At 35.9% G+C, this 15,669-nt stretch overlaps 3 protein-coding genes and 1 long non-coding RNA gene across 4 annotated transcripts; 1 reads left to right on the top strand and 3 right to left on the bottom strand.

The window, feature by feature from the left end:
• Positions 1–1,474: 1,474 nt before the first annotated feature.
• On the bottom strand, positions 1,475–2,309 carry LOC118040494 (peptidyl-prolyl cis-trans isomerase 1). The gene has a single exon (XM_035047463.2). It carries the CDS (start codon positions 2,229–2,231, stop codon positions 1,713–1,715), a length of 519 nt encoding a protein of 172 aa, XP_034903354.1. The 5' UTR covers positions 2,232–2,309; the 3' UTR covers positions 1,475–1,712.
• Positions 2,310–3,844: 1,535 nt separating this feature from the next.
• LOC118040495 (uncharacterized) lies at positions 3,845–7,628 on the bottom strand. Its single transcript, XM_035047464.2, has 3 exons — positions 7,009–7,628; positions 5,088–6,925; positions 3,845–4,891 (listed from the first exon to the last, which is right to left on the bottom strand). Exons 2-3 carry the CDS (start codon positions 5,307–5,309, stop codon positions 4,649–4,651), a joined length of 465 nt encoding a protein of 154 aa, XP_034903355.1. The 5' UTR covers positions 5,310–6,925; positions 7,009–7,628; the 3' UTR covers positions 3,845–4,648.
• Positions 7,629–10,447: 2,819 nt separating this feature from the next.
• Positions 10,448–12,453, top strand: LOC118040497 (uncharacterized). Its single transcript, XR_004686074.2, has 3 exons — positions 10,448–10,669; positions 10,813–12,166; positions 12,224–12,453. It is a non-coding gene; the product is annotated as an uncharacterized lncRNA (long non-coding RNA).
• Positions 11,340–13,369, bottom strand: LOC118040496 (uncharacterized). Its single transcript, XM_035047466.2, has 2 exons — positions 13,115–13,369; positions 11,340–12,904 (listed from the first exon to the last, which is right to left on the bottom strand). Exons 1-2 carry the CDS (start codon positions 13,278–13,280, stop codon positions 11,640–11,642), a joined length of 1,431 nt encoding a protein of 476 aa, XP_034903357.1. The 5' UTR covers positions 13,281–13,369; the 3' UTR covers positions 11,340–11,639.
• Between the last annotated feature and the right edge of the window lie 2,300 nt (positions 13,370–15,669).

The raw sequence follows: 15,669 nt of genomic DNA, 5'->3' as shown, positions 1-15,669 counted from the left end.
GAATGACGAGAGTACCCCAGCTTTGGTGTGCAACAAATCCATAACAGCAGGCAATGAGGTTGGGGCCGAGACCCCGTATAGTAGAACGGGCACATAATATTTTTAAAAATTCTTTTGAAAAAAATTTAAAATTAATATTATTTCAATACTTTTAATTGTTTTAATAAGCCACTATCAAAAATAAAAAATATATATATTAGTTTAAAATATTTTCAATTAAAAAATATTCCCATGTAGAAATTTGATAGATTTGGGATACCATTGGGAGACGAAATAAATATTAAAGTTCTTTTTATGCACATGATTGTGCATGACAAGCTGGACGACAGCCAATGTGCTTAGAGGCTGTAGTGATGGCCTTGGGGTAATAATCATGAGCTCCGTCGAATGTCCCCCTTTCCACACCAATTTTTAGTTAGTTGCATCATTTCATAAATGGGGTATCCCGAAGATGTTGGTGTCAGCTCAGATTTAAATTTTTTTTTTTGTTTAAATTAATTTTTTATTTTATATCTTCACATTATTTTGTTGTATATTAAAAAAATTAAAACTATATATTTTAATACATTTCTAAAAAAAAAACCACGTATTCCTCCTTAATTCTCGTATAAAATTATGAACAGGCGAGAGTATAGCTGCTTAAACATCATAATTAATTATGGGTTAGGGCCATAGTGATGACTTGTCTTAATTCTTAAGCTTCTCCAGCCCACAGCTCTTGACTGGCGGCTGTCCTGGTCAAGGATTGATGGTGCCTTAATTTCTATCCACCATAGCAGCGTGGAGGGTTTTTTTTTGGCGATGCATGGGTGTATCTATTAGCAGCCAAAGACTGAGACGCTTAAAATACTATATTTTATCGGATATAGTACATGGTCGTAGATGGATCCAAGGAAGCTTCGCTGGTCTGTTTCTTTAGTAGTACATACATGGCTGAAGGAAACATGAATTACTTCGGTTTTCGGGTGTTCTGCTATGATCTCAGATGGGCCAGCAGGCCCAAACTTGTGTATAGCCATTGTATGCTATATAAACTAATCATAGCTCGGTATCCGAGACTCACAGAGTTCAACAAAAACCAACGAGTACGAAGCCCATTTGCAGGCTTACCTGGTTAAAGTACGAATCACAAGATGAAGCCCTCAACATCGAGCCACCAACCAATATCTGTGGCACATATCCACGTTCCAAAACAGGCCAAACAGGCCATTTTATGGACCACAGAATTTATTTCCACATTTATCTGCTGTTCCTCGTAATTATCTAAGCTAGCTACATGACAATTATCATTTTCACCAACCCCGTCGTGCAAACTGCAAAGGCAACATCTTTCTCCTAGTCTTTGTCGTTTCCGCATCTACCGTGCGCAACACCTCCAAAATAATCTAACGTAAAATCCGAAGGACCACAAGGCATTAAGATGATGATGTACACAGAGATTATAAGCACGCTAATCACTGGAGAAAACACAAAATCACAGTAATTAAGAACTCGATTAGATAGTAATAAGCCTATCTTATTCATGGTAGCTCATTTTCAACACACGAAAGCCTGATAGAACCACCAAACTCCAAAGGGAGAGACTAAAACAAAGGCCCCAATATAAAACCTCAAAAACTAAATCACTAGAACGCACCCAAAACTACTAGAGCAGACCCGATATTGAAAAGACGAAACAAGACACAACCGAACGACATGTCAGCCAAGGGACTCTAAGAGAGTTGACCACAGTCAGCAACAACAACGGGCTTCGAAGTCCTGCCATTTCCAGATCCAACCTTCTCAATTGCCTTCACCACGTCCATCCCTTCAACAACCTGACCGAAAACGACATGTTTCCCGTCAAGCCAGTCGGTCTTAACAGTGCAGATGAAGAACTGAGATCCATTCGTCCCAGGACCGGCATTAGCCATGGAAAGCACACCAGGTCCAGTGTGCTTCCTCACGAAGTTCTCATCGGCAAACTTAGCCCCATAGATTGATTCACCGCCGGTGCCATTTCCGGCGGTGAAGTCACCACCTTGGCACATGAAGTTAGGGATCACACGGTGAAAGCTTGAACCTTTGAAGTGAAGTGGCTTGCCGGACCTGCCAACACCTTTCTCACCTGTGCAAAGAGCACGGAAATTCTCGGCTGTCCTTGGAACAACATCGGCGAACAGCTCCATGACGATCCGACCAACATGTTGGCCGCCGACGGTCATGTCAAAGAATACCTTAGGATTTGACATTGTGGAGGAGAGAGATTAGAGATTTGATTTCCAAGAAGGAGTAAACGAGAGCTGTTTTGATAGGGTTTCCGGGTGATTTGGGGGTGACTTTATAGGGCGAGAGGGTGGATTTGGATCATAGATCAGGACACGTGGAAGGATCGCGGTGGTTTGGGATTAACTGTGGTTAGGCGTGCTTTGACTAGGGTTAAGTAAGGGATCCTAAGTGGTATATGCCTTTTGGCTTTATTATCACCGTGGAGAGACGGCGTCGTTTGGAAGTGGTTTTGTTCGGATATGGCAAGATTTATGAGGGATAGATAAAATCGTACAAATTTCATGCGCCATGATTAATGTTTGTCAATGATTTGATTTGATTTTATCTTGAAATACACATCAGTAACGCATCCCGGATCATCTTTCGTTTTTTTTTTTTTTTAAAAAAAAAGGAGGTAGTACGATTATTGTTTAAAATATTTTTTATTTAAAAATATATTAAAATAAATTTTTTTATTTTAAAAAAATTATTAAAGTGTAATAATAAATATTTTAAAAATATATTAATATAATTTTTATTTTTAAAAAATTATTTTTAACATAAATAATTTAAAAATATTAAAAAAATTATTAATTTTTAAAAAATTATTTTTAAAACAAAAAAATGAAATGAAAAATAAATTTCACATGTGACAGGAGGATCTCATAACACTGATCTCACACTGAAGATTGTTTAAGGTGGCCTTATTGATTTTGTTCTCTAGTCAAAGTCAACTCAGCGATGGATATCATATTTATGCATTAATGATCTAATTGTCGGTGATTAAGTTTTTCGCGATGCATCGAGAAAGATTTTTTCTTTTTCAAAAAATATATTAAAATATTTTTTATTTTTCAAAATTTATTTTTAATATTATAACATTCAAAACAATTTAAAAATAAAAATAAATAAAAACTGTTTAAAAAATATATTTAAAATTTTAAACGGCAGTTCTAGACAACTATTCGATGCTAAGGAAATTTTAAAAAAAAAAAAAAAAAATCAATAAATTATTGAATAAACGTGATAACTGACAGCTGTGACGTGGTAGGGGAGCCAACTACCGTTGAGGGACCCGTTCATTTACTAAGCCCCTTCAACTTAACTTTGATGGGAAAGTATTTAACTAACAAATTTACTACTACTAAAATATTTGAAAGAGAGATTTAACAATATTGTTTCCAGCAAAATCTCTTTGAAATTCCTCAACTTTATTATACCGGAGCTATTAAAAATAATAAAAAAAACACCGATGATGGTTCGTTTTTGGAAATTAGAGGTATTTATCATTATAGTTATTTTTTTAAAATATTTTTATTTAAAAAATTACTAATAATATTTTTTTTTATTTTTTTAAAATTAGTATATCAAAATGATTTGAAAACATTAAAAATATATTAATTTAAAAAAAATCAATTTTTTTCAAATTTCAAAAATATTTCAGTAATTTTTCTTTAAAAATATATTAAAATAATATTTTTTTATTTATTTTTAATATTAATACATTAAAAAAAACATATAAAATAAAATAAAAATACCAGATTTATTTTTCGAGATGATTTTTGATGAGGAAACATACACGATTACAAAAAATGATGCAGGCATGGATATCCATCTGGAATCAATTAAGGGAAATTCTACATGACAATGACGTGATTGATAGATACTATTCGAGTAACTAATTACTCAAGACCTGTTCCTGTATGAATAGCATTACCACCTACATCAAAGAGAGACAAAGATACATTTCTTGTCAAGAGCTGCAATAATATGCAGTTGCTTTTCTTTCAACAATTGTCTCACCACAAAAACATGCTACCTTGTGGCATCACGCATGCAAGGGGGCAGGGCCCATTCAGCACAAAAGTGAAAATTCAGTCCCCCTAGAAAAATTCATTTCCCTACATCATTACAGCAGTCGGTGCATGATCGAGGAATAATTATAATCCCTTGCTGGAAGGCATGTCTTGTAACAGGGCACCTTAAAATCATAGAAGTGGATGACTGCGAAACAACGCCAGATCGATGATATGTGGCACCATCTTCATTATATTTGTGTGTTATTCCTTCACTGAGCTAGAGGAGCCATGAAAAATCTAAGCGATAATCAATGGTGTATGGTTCTGATATTGTCACATGTTGATGTTATGCAGAGTTTTACGTTGTAATCATGCAAATATCTTGGCCATGCCTAATTCTGATATCTGTACAGGATTTTCGTGATCTGTTACTCACCCAACTAAGTTCGCCTATAAACCTTCGGTCTTTGACAATACGGGATAGAGAAGAGATGTTAAATGTTTCAATGATGTGACTGATGCTTTTAAGAATACATAGACTCCCATGGCTACCAAAAAAAAAAAAGCAAAGGCAATTATAATAGTAAATCAAAAATATTAGTTCAGAATATAGTTAGCAGTATGAAAGGGCTATCACCTTTTGACAACAATTTTACTTCCTTTGAAAATTCCTCCACACGCCCTAATACAGGGCTTCTTCCACAAATCTGTAAAACGCAGAACTCCAAATATAGGGCAATCTCCATTATCGGTGGTAATAAGAGACAGACTGACTGGATTTCAGAATTGATGTACCTTGATTTGTTTGAACCACAAAGTTCCGGAACAATAGCAACTGCCTGATCCTGCATTTTAAAACATAACAAGTCAGTACAGGCATCAAAAGCATTTTTACATCAAAAGCAACACAGAAATCTCTCATAGATGGTGAAACTTCATTGACTGCCAATGGTGAAATTTTTTCATGATCTCAAACAGTTTACATCCCTTCAATGAGAGGACTGAACTCGTTGATAATACAGGAGCACTAGCACTTTTTACCTGCAAGCCATGCAATATCTCAAGCATTGGCAGCTCAGGAATCTGAGTTAGATCAGCAAACCCCACTTCCTCTGATCTTTTAGCAGCACCCTCTGTTTCCATACAGAGGTATTTCAAGAGAAGAAAAGAGATTCTATAAATATGCAGGGCAACCAAGTATGCAGAAACTGAATGGCCCTTGCCTACAGTAGCAGTAGTGATGACTGAGAAAGCAGAAGACATGGGCTTTGATGCACAACAGAGGGGTGGAAGAGAAAACAATCCATTCCTGCTATTTAAAAATGATGGTTTCTTGCAGAATTCTAACTCCTCTGGAAGATTCTCCGACGCGATGAGTTCCTGGACTAATAAAGGCTAATAGAGGAATACTTTTCTCCAGCAGCTCTGAATCCATTTCTTTCATGACCTTAACCCATCACCTCCAATGTTTAGCTAGTGCACACACATCAACATAAGAGTATGTTCTGTTTCTTTAAGAGCACTCAAAGAAGTCTGTGTCCTTCGAGCCAGTGGTCTTTTCTTCTCACGACTATCAGATGGAAAATCAGGTGCACTGATATAATAAGAAATCAGTTCAGCTTTCTCTGATAAAACACAAGGAATCACCTTGTCCAGAATCTCAGTATAAGAACTGTCTCCTAACGAGTGAATCATAGCTACGACCACTGCCAGGCCAAGGCCCCAGATAGTTTGAGGCTTTTTTGTTTTGTCAGAATGCTTTATGAAGACCTTATCATTTGTCATAATTGTGGAAGGCACAACACCCGATGAATATGCAAACAAAGCTCTAAGAGATGAGAAGAAACCAGCACTAAGGAGCATTTCAACACCTCCTCTCACACGTGCAAGAGTCAAAAGGAACTTCAATGTAATTGGAACAGATGAGAAAGAACTATGATCATGAAGTTTCAAAATAACATGAGGTAATTGAAGATGTTTCTCTATGAAGGGGAATCAAGTGTTAGGTGTCAAAAATCTTCTCAGTACTAAGTCAATGGTAGCCAAGGAGAGGGAACTACACTCAGTAGCTGTAATGCAATTGCACAGAATAGGCAAAAGCCCTAGACAAACATTTGAAACTTCAGCAAAGTCTTGAGATTCCTTTTCTGAAGATTTACTAATCTCCAAAGCAAGAAGCAGTAGCATGAGCATAAGCTTTATAGTTTTAACCCCAGTCACAGATGACCTGAACCCATTCAGCAATTTGAGGCCAGAACCTGACATTTTCAAGACAAGTGTACAAATGGATAAAGATAAGTTGCTTTGCATAGATCTCATGAGATTTAGAATTAATTCTGCTTTTGCAGCAAGGAAATTAAGAATCTATTAAGAGGCATCCAGAACTGGATAAGTTGCTTTGCGCAGATCTCGTGAGATTTAGAATTAATTCTGCTTTTGCAGCAAGGAAATTAAGATCTCTTCAGAGGAGGCATCCAGAACTGGAGCTAGCGATTCTACTGTGGTGAGAAAAGATTTACACATGTTGTCAATGCATGAAAAGCAGAGTCGGTCGGGAATCATCACCTCAGTAGTAGCCTTATTCAATGCTAGAAAGCTGTTATTGAGATACCAGATTTTATCAGAAAATAAAAGCTATCCAGATGTTTTCCATGAGGGAGTAAGTATTGAGATAACAGCAAAAAAACTGTATCAATGGATCGTGAAGTTCTGTGTCAGAAGCCAATTCAAGTGGAAAGATATAGGAAATAAACCCTATTAAAACATACTTGATAATGTGTAGCAGCAGTAAGCAGATTGACTGTGGCAACAAATAAGTCTCCATTCTGGTCCAACTGCTTAACTAATGTACTTTTTACAGAGTGCCTTATATCTGCGATCTAGAAGAAACAGTTAATCAAAATTAGGATAAAAACAATTAAATTCTTATTCTTTTAAGAAAACACAGCTTAAAAAGCCAAACCTGCTTATCATCCAGACCAAAGCACACATTGCCAGACGAATTTGGTTCAATATAATATGCTGTGATAAACAACATAGATAGCACCCTGGCAGCAGCAACCTGTATTCCCAGCACGTAACTCAAAAATGCAAAGATGAAGGCATGTTATTTGCCATGTGATAAACTGAACGTGGAACCCTATAAATAACTGTGTCTGATAATGAACTGACACAAAGCCAGAAGGTATCAGGCAACTGATATAGGGACTAGGTGAATGTAATTAGAAACAGCTTTGATTTTCTCTAAATTCAAAGCCACTCGTGATCCCGCGTTCGGTTTCTTATATAGAGAAAGAGTTTCCACAAACCATGCATGATTCTCCTTCAGCTTTTTCGCCTACAAAACAAAATCAAATTCAAATTGTAAGCGAAACAAAGAAAAATAGAGAGAGGTAGTTACGAGGTGAGGAGGGAGATCAGAGGAGAGCGAGGCGTTTTCGAGGTCAGTGAGGATGGCAGTGAAAGAATCAGACCAGAGCGAGGAATCGATGGTTTTAGGGATTGACATTGAAAGGGATTTCCGTAGATTGGAATTCTCGAAACCCTGAAAATTAAGAAGAAGAGGATTGGATTGGAGAGGGTTTTTCGTTTTTTTTAAAAAAAAAATGATTTGATTTCATTTTGGCGCCTTGGGGGGTTTTAAAGCTTGGCAATGATGACGAGTCGGTACGCTACTGTGATTAGCAAAGTAACAAGTCAGGCCCGTAATAGAGGTATATGGGCCGATGGTCGGCCCATTTTATTAAGAGCTTTTTGGGTACGAAAAAGGTTGTTCTGAATTTGACAAGATGAAACCGCCTAAAATATCCTAAAATTCGATTTGCAGACATGATAGAATAATAGAGTCCATTTAACAACGTTTATTCAACACACCGACTGGTGATTTACTAGCTATTGTACACCTCTTGATAAAAAAATGTATAGGCAGAGTTCTAACATATGTTTTTTTATATAAAAAAATTCAATTGAAATTTAAAAAGTTTATATTTACTTTCAATTAAATAAATTAAGAATTATTTATACACAAAAAAATTTATGAAAACTTGATCTCTACCTAACTAAAGTTAATCACCAAAACTCATGATCCAGATTATGAATTTAATTGGGTTCAATAATTTTTTTTTTTTAATTTTTTATCTCAAATTAACACCTATAAAATTAAAAACCAACTAAATATCATTAAATATCAAGGCGATTAAAAAAAAAATCAAATCAAAACAAGTCACGTGTCCAATTAATAATCAATCAAATATTAAGTGTGAAATTAAAAAATAAGTAAGTAAAGAATGGACAAGGTTGGATAAGAATGTAAATGAAAAAAGATTAAAAAAATAAAAGCTTGATCTCTCATACTTTGATGCTTCAGAGCTTTTGGGCTTCTGGAAAAAGATTCATGCTTGCGGGCCTAGATTAACCCACACACTTGATCCTTTTTTTTTTTTTTTTTCTTGAGAAAATGATAGGTCATATACCCTTTAATTCTTTGAAAAAAAATACCAGATAACGTATCACTTGCCCTGCCTAAATCCCAGCGACCTCTAAATGCTGACAACAAAGCTTGTCTATTTTGATTTAAGAAAAACTCATTTTCAAACTATATTTTTTTTTAAAAAAAAAAAAACACCTAAACACCTTATAACACACACATTCATGGTCTTTAACAAACCAGGGACTGGCACCAAAACTTACAATCAACTTGAAATAAAAATTCTTTTCAGCTTTAAATCTATCATTTCAAGCAGGTTTAAGAAAGAAAAAATACCTTGGATAAACTCTCCATTAAAAGAAATTTATTGACACTGAAACCACTTGTTTTGATAGCCGAAATTAGTTTTAACCGATACTTTCTCTTACTACTATCGAAATCTAGCCATTTTTTCTCTCTTCTCCCAAGCAAGGGACATAAATTAAAAAAATAAATTTGAGACCAAAATTAAATTTCATAAATGGTTAAAGATTAAAAGTTTATAATTTGAAAAGTTAGAGGATCAAAGTGTATTTTTAGTTTCAAATTTAGAAAAATCATATTTTTTTATCGTGTTTTTTAGTTTAGTCCCTTATCTTTGAATCTTATACTTTTTTAATAAATGTGATTTAATTGACTATCAATTTGGATCTATAAAGATATAATAAAAAAAAATTAAATTATTCAATTGAGTTGGTAGGTTGGATGGATCATGCAATCAAGTCGAGAGGTGTTTGACACTTAGTCTCGATTATTTGTTCATGTAATCAAATTATTAAGTAACAGTCCTTCAAGGAGACAAGAAGCTGCAATCAAATTGCTTTTCAATGGGCTTTTAAAGAACCGCATTTATAGATAGATGGCAACTTGAATGAATTGGTACAGCAGTACTTTTAGTTAGCCAGAGCAGCATCATTGCCTTAATAAATATATAAATTAATTGCACTGTGTTTTTCTGTTCGGCCTGTATGGACCATACCATGGCGTTGTCTACTCTAAAATAACAGCTATCAAGGCCTCCTCTTGGACACCGATAAATAGCTATATTCTTATTTCTTAGCTTTAATTATTTCCGTGCATATAAGATGTGAGATTTAAAATATCATTTCTTGGAAATTTAATTTTTTATTTTATTTTTATTTAAAATTAAATATTGATATTTTTATATGTTAATATCAAAAATAATTTTTTTTAAATAAAAAATATATTTTTTTAATATATTAAAAAAAATACTTTAAAAAACAATCAATACCATGCTAATTAATTTATTCCATGCAAAAAAAAAAATTAATTGAATGGTATTCATAAGAGTTGTGATTGTTGTCATTAAGTGTCAAATATATTGTAGTTAATTGGACATTTTAGAGCTAACATGTTTGTTTTTGTGTTTCAAAACTGTTTTTTTTTTTAAATTGATTTTTTTATTTATTTCAAAGTGATATTTTTTAGTATTTTAAAATTATTTTGATGTGTTGATATCAAAAATAATTTTTTAAAAAATAAAAAAAATATTATGATTTTGATGCATTTTCCGAGTGAAAAATATTTTCAAAAACAATTGCAACTATAATTCTAAACATACATGATATTTTTTAAATCTTTTTAAAAATAAAATATTTTTAAAATATATATGATTTTTGAGATAATTGTTGAGACAATTGTTTGCCGACATAAGCGAATGTATAAGCTAAGATATGATTTAAAAAAAAATTGATATAACTTTGATTAGGAATTATTTTTAACTTAAATAAAGTATTTATCATTTAATTATGTCAAAAATTTGATATAATCAGTTTTATGGATTCCACACTACCTATCTTGTTCCAAGAATTTATTTTAAATCAGATTTAATTAATCGAATAACTCATAGCTTAGATTTATTTTTATCATAGATTATTTATGAGAAAACAACTTTTAAATTATGATCTAAAATGCAAGTCTTTTTTCATAAATCACACCAACCAAACTCCAAGACGCCAAGAAAAAAACTGTGTTTATCGGACTTACTCACACCTACAAAAAAAACCCACCGCACTTGCAAAATATATGATCGGATCCTTCAATTCGGACCCCATACGCTACTCTTTGCATGGACAGGAAGTTCTCCGGCTGCCCATGGCCGAACCCTTCCTCGTTTGGCAGATGCAGAATTACAGATGTATTCCACTTCAATATTGTTCTTTTATTCTTCAATTACTTAATTGTGTTAAATACCAGATATATCTTGCTTGTCAATCGACTACAGAGGCATGTAAAGCCCATCAAGAACCTTACTAATCCTTGATTCATGGTTGTTTCTAGCTAACCAGGTTGCTAAAATTATGGTTTGATTCTTCCTTTGGCGCCACACTCTTGCCTGTGCTGCGTGCATGGGGTCCATATGATAAAAAGAAAGGCCATTCAATGCTCAGCTGCCAACCAGAACATGGAAATTGTCTCCCATGATCGCTCTCTTAATTAGCCTGTAAGAGCATTCTGTCCTTTTTTTAAAATAGTCCAAAGTGTCAATGTTGGCAACCAAAAACTGGAAGTTCTTGAACATCAAAACGAGTTGTGATAAGGGCAAGGCCTGTTTCAAATTCAATATCTTTGCTACCAGTAGTTGTTTGAACATCAAAATGAGTTATGGTAATGGGACGCGTCAATAATATCTCAGATTAGGTACACACACATGAACTCAAGCTGATCATGCTAGTGGATGCAGCACACAAGAAATTACTAGCTACTGGATGGTTTTAGAAAAAGACATTCAACTATTTAGTTAAAGTTATCTGCTGGCTTGCCATGCATGCAGCAGTGCAAATGCAAGTGTAAGTGAATTAGTACCCTAACGGAAATGACATATAATATATATTATTGCAAAGGCATTGGAAGATGAAATTTACAAGTCAAGAAGAAAAGAGGAAATTCCAAAAGACAAACAAATTGAGTTCATTGACAATATAGGTAATAATTAGTAAATAACAATCCGCGATCTTTCACTCCACATGATGTCTTCTTTTGCTTTCTTTCCCTATCTTGAAGGCTTTATTTCAGTACAGCACAGAGAACTTCACACTAGCAGTCATAAATAATTGAGAGAAGCAACATTCATCCCACTTGCAGGTAAGAAAGCTGCAATATATAGCCTAATGAATGGGAGAATATGGTGGCAAGGGAGGCCATTTTCCAAACTTGGGGTGGTGGAAGTACTTTGGAGGAATCTTGGGGTGAGGAGGAAGCTTAGGAAGAGGGGGGCATGGCTTCTTGTAAAATGGAGGGATCTTTGGGATTGGAGGGAGAGGCTTATAGATTGGAACGGGAGGTGGTAGAGGCTTGTAGATGGGAACAGGAGGTGGGAGAGGCTTATAGATTGGAACGGGAGGTGGTAGAGGCTTGTAGATGGGAACGGGAGGTGGCAGAGGCTTGTAGATTGGAACGGGAGGTGGGAGAGGCTTGTAGATGGGAACAGGAGGGGGCTTGGAGACTGGTGGTTTAGGCTTGTAGATTGGGGGAATCTTGGGGTGAGGGGGAAGCTTAGGAAGAGGGGGGCATGGCTTCTTATAAAATGGAGGGGTCTTTGGGATTGGAGGGAGAGGCTTGTAGATTGGAACAGGAGGTGGGAGAGGCTTGTAGATTGGTGGTTTTGGCTTTGGTTTGTAGACTGGAACAGGAGGTGGGAGAGGCTTGTAGATTGGTGGTTTTGGCTTTGGTTTGTAGACTGGAACAGGAGGGGGCTTGAAGACTGGTGGTTCTGGCTTGTAGATTGGGACCGGAGGAGGCTTGAAAGCTGGTGGTTTTGGCTCTGGCTTGTAGATTGGAACTGGAGGTGGGAGTGGCTTCTTGTAGACTGGGACCGGAGGAGGCTTGAAAACTGGTGGTTTTGGCTTTGGCTTGTAGATCGGAACTGGAGGTGGGAGTGGCTTCTTGTAGACTGGAACTGGTGGAGGAAAAGGCTTTGGAGGGAAGACCTTTGGTGGGAGAGGTGGGAAAACCTTCGGGGGGAATGGAGGGAAGACTTTAGGTGGGAATAGGTAAGGATGGTGAAAATCTTTCAATGGTGGAAGTTTCCATTTAGGCAATTTAGGTAGTGGTGGATACTTGAAGTGAGGCCACAAGAATGCTGAAGTGCAAGTCACAGGTGAAAACTTCAGTTTCCCTGCAAGGCCAAATGTGTGTTTCTCATCAGTTTTCGACTTCAAGACAATCTTGGAGGACTCTAGGCCATCATGGGATGGGCATGGTGCAGCTGATGCACTGTGAAGCTGTGCATAGCATTCCTCCTTCAATTTCCCATCCTTCACAACTTCACTTGGAAGAGACACTTTGAACTTCCCTTCTTCGTCAAGCTCACCAAACCCTCTCGTTTTGAACTCTCCATTTTCAGGCTTGCAATCAATTGTCACTCGAAGCCCTGCAAAAAATATTGCGTCAGATTATCATCACCTTCCAGATGTTGCAAGTTATGCACGTCACAATTCACAAGGTCTGGCTGATCATGCCACAAGCCTGTGTGACCTTGGAAAGGACAACGCATCTATATAGGATCATCAACAAAATAGTTACTACGATTGGTGTCACAAAATGACTGCACCCCTAACATTTGCCAAAAAAACATGTTTACCTTTGAAGGCATGAACAGTCTTAATGTTACTCTCTGCACAATCTGCACATTCTCCTGTCCCGACAACCTCAACTGTCTTGTCACCGGCATAGCAGAAAGTTGCAGCAAAGATTAAGGACACGTAGAAGCACAGAAGTGCTCCTCGAAAAAGGGGGAGAATCCGCATTGGGAACACCAACACTCAGATGCCAAACTTAGAAGCTGTAATAAGCTTCTTTTTAGTGTTGTTGATACAAAGCATGAAGGGCTCGTCACCCCTGAAGACTCATTATATAATGTTTCTAAGGAGTTATTTCAAAGCCTCTCTGACACCAAATTAAGGGCATCACATGAGGTCAGGGACCCTCTTGAGATGACTTTTGTTTATGGTTTGAAAAGGATAGTAACGTGCACACCAGATTCATCAACCAGATGACATTACCTTACATTCAATGAGCTCTCAACTGTGCACAGCTAAGAAAACTTTGTGCTGCTCTTATCTCTTTAAACCTACTAGCCAGCTCCTCATAAATACTTCACTTTACTATGAGTACTTGTGGTTAATTTACAAGAAAGCTCTTGCTTCATAAAATACAGTACATGGTTTTTGCAGCACCACAACTTTTCAGAGCTCGGAAGATAAAAGAAAGAAAACATTACATATCCGAGGCAGATAACAACTTCTCGTGAATCAACCTTAAATGCCAAGTTGCCAACCAAAACTCTTCTCAAAAGTCCAAGATATCAGTGCGCTCCTCGCTTATAAACCGAATAGAGCTTCCATTTTTGGTGCAACAGAAAAGAGCAGTAAACAATAAATTTAGAAGAGAAAAAAGGAAAAAAAAAAAAAACTGGGATTCAATGTGCGAGCCACTATTTTAGTTGAAGTTTGGCACCCCATATTAGGTTAAGCCCATGCTGCTGTCACGTCCTATAACATGAAATTAACCCCAACAGAAAACTGAGGCTCTTAAAGGCTCGATCAAAGGACTGTACTGCTCACCATCTCTCACTAAACTGCAATGTATATATCCACATATGAGTTCATCATCAAAAGACATGTGAAAGTTGTTTGATTTTTTCAGTGTTTTAGTCTCTGATTATTTGAAGGTATTAATTCCTAGTTAGTCATGCTATAATTTGTTGAAGACGGGTTGAATATATATTAGTTGATTGCTAAGTGCATGATTTACGAGTTTTATTCTGCTGTAAATTTCAACTGATGAAAATCAACAATGACATTTTCACATGGTGCAAATAGTAGAGAGAAAAATATGTTAAAAAAGAAATATTTTTATAATTAAGTATAAATATTATTATTATACGGATGCTGTTTTCTGTTTTATTTCTGTATCCATCTCTCTCCATAAAATAAAAATAAGAATTACTCCAGAAATAATATAAGATTTCTTGAATCGGGTCTAGTAAATATGTTATGTAAGGTCAGGGTATCCTGGGGACAAAAATGCAATAAGACCGCACACACTAGGGGAGCTTGCTGCTTTCTTGGAAATAAAATCATTTTAAGAATGTTAATCAGCGAAGACTGAAGAAAAATGATCTTAGGTTCGATCCAAATTGAATGAAACTAGAAAATTCTTTTTTTAAAATAAAAAAAAGTCTCAAAAAGCACACAAGAAACAGTGGCTCGGGTAAATATCTCGAGCCCAGCTCCGAATAAGTATGAGTGCACGAACGCTTGATGCATATGTTCATGCAATGCACTGGATGTGTTGCCAAGAACCAAGGGTACTGGGCATGCATCTTAGCGTTTTTATGGGCACGGGTTATCATGTTGCTTGGATTTATTTATTTTTTTTAAATTATTGATTTTATCATTAAAGAGCTTTCATGTTGATTATTAAATGAAACTTTTTATAAATATCAATCACCGGACTTAATAAATATCACTTGCTATTATAATAACTACCAATTACCTAGTTTTCAATGCATCACCTAGTCCTGCTATAATTATTGGTCACTTAATTTAGCAAGCATCATCTTCTCCTACTTATAAATCCTATATTTTTTTTGAATTATGTAACACATTAATCTTATTCTTTTGATACTTATCAATAACAATATGACAAATTTGTGTGGATTATATCTGTCCACCGTCAAGAATCAAGCAATCAAAGATTAAATGAGGGGTCATGAGTGGGTGATATATTAGGTAAAGCAACAAATACGCTCATGATGCCACTATTTGCCCCTAAAAAGGTGAAATATCAGACAGATCTTTTTCTTCCCTTAAAAGACGACAACGTGGTTTGGACACTATATGAGGCAAATGACACCGTGAAATATGCTTTAGAATAAGTTAATTTCCGCGGGCATAAGAGCCTGCTGTGGCAGTTATGGCATGGCCATCGTTACACAGTTAAATGCGTGAATTGTGAGGCCCTAGGTGCTGGTGCGAAGAGGATGGGTAAAAGAGAGGAAATTGATACTGTTTGAAAAGGAGACCTCCGTCAATCTGCTGTGGTATTGTTCACCGACGACGGCGGTAAGAGGAGATAACTGTGCTGCCACAATCTTTTGGGTTTGCAATCGGAAAAATTTTGGAAAAATTCAAC

The sequence above is a fragment of the Populus alba genome, chromosome 4 (assembly GCF_005239225.2).
Source record: "Populus alba chromosome 4, ASM523922v2, whole genome shotgun sequence".
Lineage (NCBI taxonomy): Eukaryota > Viridiplantae > Streptophyta > Magnoliopsida > Malpighiales > Salicaceae > Populus > Populus alba.
This window is presented reverse-complemented; position numbering and strand designations above follow the sequence as displayed.

Excerpts from the sequence above, each read along its gene's own strand:
- LOC118040495 (XM_035047464.2), bottom strand. The coding sequence starts at position 5,309 with ATGTCTTCTGCTTTCTCAGTCATCACTACTGCTACTGTAGGCAAGGGC. Across the intron at positions 4,892-5,087 it reads AGATATTGCATGGCTTGCAG|GATCAGGCAGTTGCTATTGT; the intron begins GTAAAAAGTGCT and ends TTTAAAATGCAG.
- LOC118040494 (XM_035047463.2), bottom strand. The coding sequence starts at position 2,231 with ATGTCAAATCCTAAGGTATTCTTTGACATGACCGTCGGCGGCCAACAT.
- LOC118040496 (XM_035047466.2), bottom strand. The coding sequence starts at position 13,280 with ATGCGGATTCTCCCCCTTTTTCGAGGAGCACTTCTGTGCTTCTACGTG. Across the intron at positions 12,905-13,114 it reads GACTGTTCATGCCTTCAAAG|GGCTTCGAGTGACAATTGAT; the intron begins GTAAACATGTTT and ends TATTTTTTGCAG.